Consider the following 4,437-nt stretch of genomic DNA (forward strand, 5'->3'; position numbering starts at 1 on the left):
TAGTAAGGCCTCCGTCGCTCAATATTGACAATCAGAAGCCCAATTTGTTTGACATCAAGTTTTCTTTCACCCTCCCAGAGAACACACTCCATGGATGAACCGATGGAGTCTGATGAGCGCTACCCTGTACAAGTCCGTCCAAACAGGGCCGTGTCAGAGCCCGTGGATAGTGGGTACGGGGGAGACAGCTGTCGTTTGCCGAAACAAGAGTCTGATCAGGGAAGAAAGGGAGTCACCGGTGGACCTACACTGAACACCTCATTTTCTTCCACGTCTTCGTTTCCGCAGTTCAGCCAAAGTGTGTTCATTTCTCTTTCTATTATGATTACAGATATAGAAATGATGTTAAATGCATCAACACCTTGAATTATGATTTTCCTCTGTTGTTTTGTATCATATTATGTTTTTTTTTGGGGGGGGGGGCAGAAAGCTTTAAAATTGGTGGTTTTACAGTTCTGAAGTAAAACAACAATGTTCTTTTCACCTGGAAGGTTCCACAGAGGACCACATAGAGGAGGAATTTTTCTGCGAGGAATCCAAGCAGTTTTGGTACGCTGTCAAGGGCAGCTCAGCAGAGTTCAAGGTCGGTGTTAAAGTAACTAGTGTTTAAGATTACTTATAGATGAGTCTAGGTCAGGTTAAGTTGGACCCTTTGCATGATTTTGATATTGATATCTTTTAGACTTAAAAAAAAAATTGGAAATAAAATGATTAGTATGACCAAACTGGTTGTGTACTGACCAGGTTACTATGTTGGCAAACTAGATGTGTGTGGATTTGATATTCTACATGTATATGAGAGATCAACTTTTGTTGCGGACCATTATGCAATGTTTCGAGCGGTTAACATTACAATTATGGTATAGCAAAAGTGTAGGTCTGACAATACAAAGGTGTGGTAAAGGGTGGTAAGCTACATTTTTTCCGACCTCCTGTGTTGTCCAGATTTATTTCCACTTTGTGACAGCTATGAAGAACGCCTTCCCAAACGATCCACTGGCTACGCAGCTCAAGAACAACAAAGTCCTGAAACTCATCAAATATGTCTTTGGGATAAAAGGTAAAGCAGTACTATAGGTTACATATTGTGTGCTTGTAAAGCTGTTGTTTCTGAAAAAGATTTAGTCTGTTTCTTTTTAATTGTAATAAAAAATCTGAAATCTGAAATTTATAGATAGACAAAACTTAAGTTGGCAAACAATAGCTTTTGTGCGTAAAGTTTTTGGCTTGTCAGTGTATTTACATCCACACATTGTACAATAGAATATGTTTTGAATGAGTGTTTTTAAATATTACTTTTTATTTCCTTATCAAGGTGACAAACGTGATGAGGTACAGGTGGGCAAGTTTGTGCTCCTCCTTGGCTGGTTTGGACCGTTCAAGGCAGATGCACAAGGACACTGCATATGTCTGGCACAGGTAAACATGCCTTTTCTTACTATAATAAAGCGATGATTAAAAGAAAACAAACTCAGGTAACATTACATCCAGAATATGTCCATCGTGTCATTGGTTGGTAGTTGCTAGAAAACACACTTGTCTAGGATTGAATCAAGGTAGTCCCTCTGTTTTCAACTTTTTCTTTTTATGTATTTGCCACAGATCCAGTCACTGATAGATGGGTCAACTACAAGAGTGGGCAACAGGCTGGACAGGTAAGCTGTGAATTAAGAAGAATACTTTAATTCTTTTGAGTTTTGAAATTTGAGGTAACAATCTGATTATCCACAAGGAAATTTACTCTAAGACCACTACTAGTACATTTGTCAAAAAGGTGAATCTAAAGAGACCTACAAACAAACTAATGCAGAAGTAATCCCTGAGGTATGCGCACTTTAGATATCCAGGTGTTTGAGACATTTATGAGGCCTTAACAACACTGTTTTTTTAGATGTGGCTGTATTGGGGTGCCCAGCGGAATAATGTTAAATGACAATGTATCATTTTTGTTCCAATGAAAGCAGAATTTTGATTAATCTCTCTGCATTCCTTTTCAAACAGCTGGTTTGCAGGTTTCCTCAGCCAAGATGAAGCGAACCGTCGGCTGAAAGGACAGAAGAGAAGCACGTTCTTGGTGAGGTTCAGCGAGAGTCTGAGAGACGAGGGCGGCTTCTCTGTAGGTCTGAGTGTTGGAGAGGACCAAGAACCTGTACACTTCAACATCAAGGTGAGCTATGCAGCATCCAAACATTCAGAAGTGATCTTAACACTACCAGTACATCAGTTATATTGCTAAATGCTGTTTTGCTCCATTACATGAGAAAATGATCTTTCCTAATCTTTGTGTGCTGACATCATCATCTAATCAAGTTTTAGTCAATCACATCATTTTTGCGTGCATTAGGTTGGGGGTGACCTTTATCAACATATTGTGTTTAAAGTTTATCAAACATTGTTTCAAACACCAGGGGAACCCGACGGCAGCTGCAGCCACGGGACCCTTTGACGCATGTTTGGAGTTCGTGCCAGACAACGAACCCGCCAAGACGTACCCAGACCTGGCGACGCTGGTGAACAAGCGACTTATGAGCGGGAACCCTGTGTACGGAGACGTGTTCTGCGTTCGGCCATGCCAGGACTTGCCCTTGAACGTGACCTTCACAGGTTACGAGGAAAATGGCGGTAGACCATAGACACTAACCTAAGCAGTTTGCAGCTGTCAGAACTCAATGTTCTGTTGGAGTAACATCGAGCTAGTCACCATTGAAACATACAATACAATGTACATGAAATGTTAGAATTGGTTTAATGTTTGCATGAACTGGAAGCTTTGCATTCAGAAGGTTGAGGGTTCAAACCCTGGCTGGGTCATACCAAAGACTTAAAAAATGGTACATATTGCTTTCTCTTCTATAATCACTCAGCATGCATGAGAATGAGTATGAAAGTTGAGTAAACTCCACTACTGCTACTGTAGACTTCTCTGTGACCCAAGGCCTATAGAAACAGAGATGGACACTGTCCAGTATGTACCAGAAGGCTTTTCTTACCCTTTAAGGCTTTTAATGTTTGTACTTTAAACACTGTGAAAATGAGCCATGTGTTGCACTACATCACTAAAGATCTAATAGATTGCCACAAAACTCTGCGAACTTAAATGAATTTACAGTATTATGCTATATTGAGGAGCTGAGCAATCCAATGCAACAACAAAATGTGTGTCATAGTCTATTATTAGGCTAATTCATACTTTTTCTGTAATGATCCTCTAAATGATCACTTGTAACTTCAAAAATACATGTAGTTAAGGAGTTTTTGCCTAGGTAACAGTGGCCACTATGTAATTTTGTAGTCCTCTGGGACAAGTTGAACTACTGTACACAGTTAGTGACAGATTTTGTGTTGCATATGTTAGTTATGACTATGTTTTATGTATGATATAAAGACACAGTTCTATGTTGTTGCTGCATATTTGAGATGTATTAGAGGAATGTGATGTCACTGTTGCCATGCTGGTTGGTTGTTTTACCTATAGATTTGCATACAGTCAAACCTGCTCAAGAAGACCATTCAGGGGACCAGTAAAATCTGGTCTACCTGGACTATAGACAGAATTCTTAATGCTTGCGTCAATGGCCAAAAATTATCTAAAGGATTATTATTGGTCAAGAGGTCACATTGGATGGGTGGTCCTTATTTCGAGGTGGTCACTTGAACAGGTATGACTGTATTTTTCATGTTGTCATTATAGTGACTTCCAACATATTTGGCAACTTCCAGTTTCAACTCTCAAATATGTTACTAGTGTTAAGCACACTATAAATACAATGAATGTGTGTATATTATGTTGATTTACACAGTATTTATATTATGTAGATTTTAGTGTTTTACAAATTGAATGTTGTGTGTTTGAACCATTACTTAAATAGCAAACTTTTTGTTGTGGAATAGTTGGCCACCTTTTTATGATATAATTTTTCCTTCCACCGCCTTTTATCTTTTATCTATGTATTTTTGTGTCATGTTGTCTGCGAATAGGAGTAAGACAAAGTTATTGAAAAAAATCTGTGTGATTTGATGAGAAGATTTAGATTAATGTGTTTACTTGATGTGTTATACTAGTTGATTACTCATACATTGTTCTTCTCAGAAACTTTATGATTTTGTCAACTGTATAAAAGTTAGGAGCTTGCATTTATTGAATAAAGTACTTTCAAGATTGTATTCACAGCAACTGACTGTTACTTTACTTTGTAATTTGCAAGCAGCAGAATCAGAATAATTGTCAGATTGCACAGCTTCAAAAAGTCATTGAATTCAAAAAGCAATTAAAACAACAAACTTACCTTTGATGATAAACTTTGAATGGTCCCATAACCATTTTACATAAGGAGAAAGATATTATATGATTTTTATTATTTACATGTAAGAAATGTATTGTCCATCTTTTGAAAGTTACAATATATGATTGGGCACCCCTATAGCAAAAGTGGTATA

The 4,437-nt window shown here is 38.0% G+C and overlaps 1 protein-coding gene across 1 annotated transcript; it reads left to right on the forward strand.

Moving 5' to 3' along the window:
• The first annotated feature begins 83 nt into the window (after nucleotides 1-83).
• On the forward strand, nucleotides 84-4,170 carry LOC136441258 (uncharacterized). Its single transcript, XM_066437437.1, has 7 exons — nucleotides 84-298; nucleotides 492-583; nucleotides 946-1,060; nucleotides 1,316-1,419; nucleotides 1,603-1,655; nucleotides 2,002-2,167; nucleotides 2,409-4,170. The coding sequence occupies exons 1-7, from the start codon at nucleotides 91-93 to the stop codon at nucleotides 2,631-2,633; spliced, it is 963 nt and encodes a 320-aa protein (XP_066293534.1). The 5' UTR covers nucleotides 84-90; the 3' UTR covers nucleotides 2,634-4,170.
• Nucleotides 4,171-4,437: the final 267 nt, after the last annotated feature.

Source organism: Branchiostoma lanceolatum, chromosome 9 (genome assembly GCF_035083965.1).
Source record: "Branchiostoma lanceolatum isolate klBraLanc5 chromosome 9, klBraLanc5.hap2, whole genome shotgun sequence".
NCBI lineage: Eukaryota > Metazoa > Chordata > Leptocardii > Amphioxiformes > Branchiostomatidae > Branchiostoma > Branchiostoma lanceolatum.

What these genes read in the sequence shown, in the direction of transcription:
- LOC136441258 (XM_066437437.1), top strand. Translation starts at nt 91, where the DNA reads ATGGATGAACCGATGGAGTCTGATGAGCGCTACCCTGTACAAGTCCGT. An exon ending in GTTTCCGCAGTTCAGCCAAA is followed by an intron (nt 299 to 491) that starts GTGTGTTCATTT and finishes TTCACCTGGAAG; the next exon opens with GTTCCACAGAGGACCACATA. An exon ending in ACTGCATATGTCTGGCACAG is followed by an intron (nt 1,420 to 1,602) that starts GTAAACATGCCT and finishes TATTTGCCACAG; the next exon opens with ATCCAGTCACTGATAGATGG.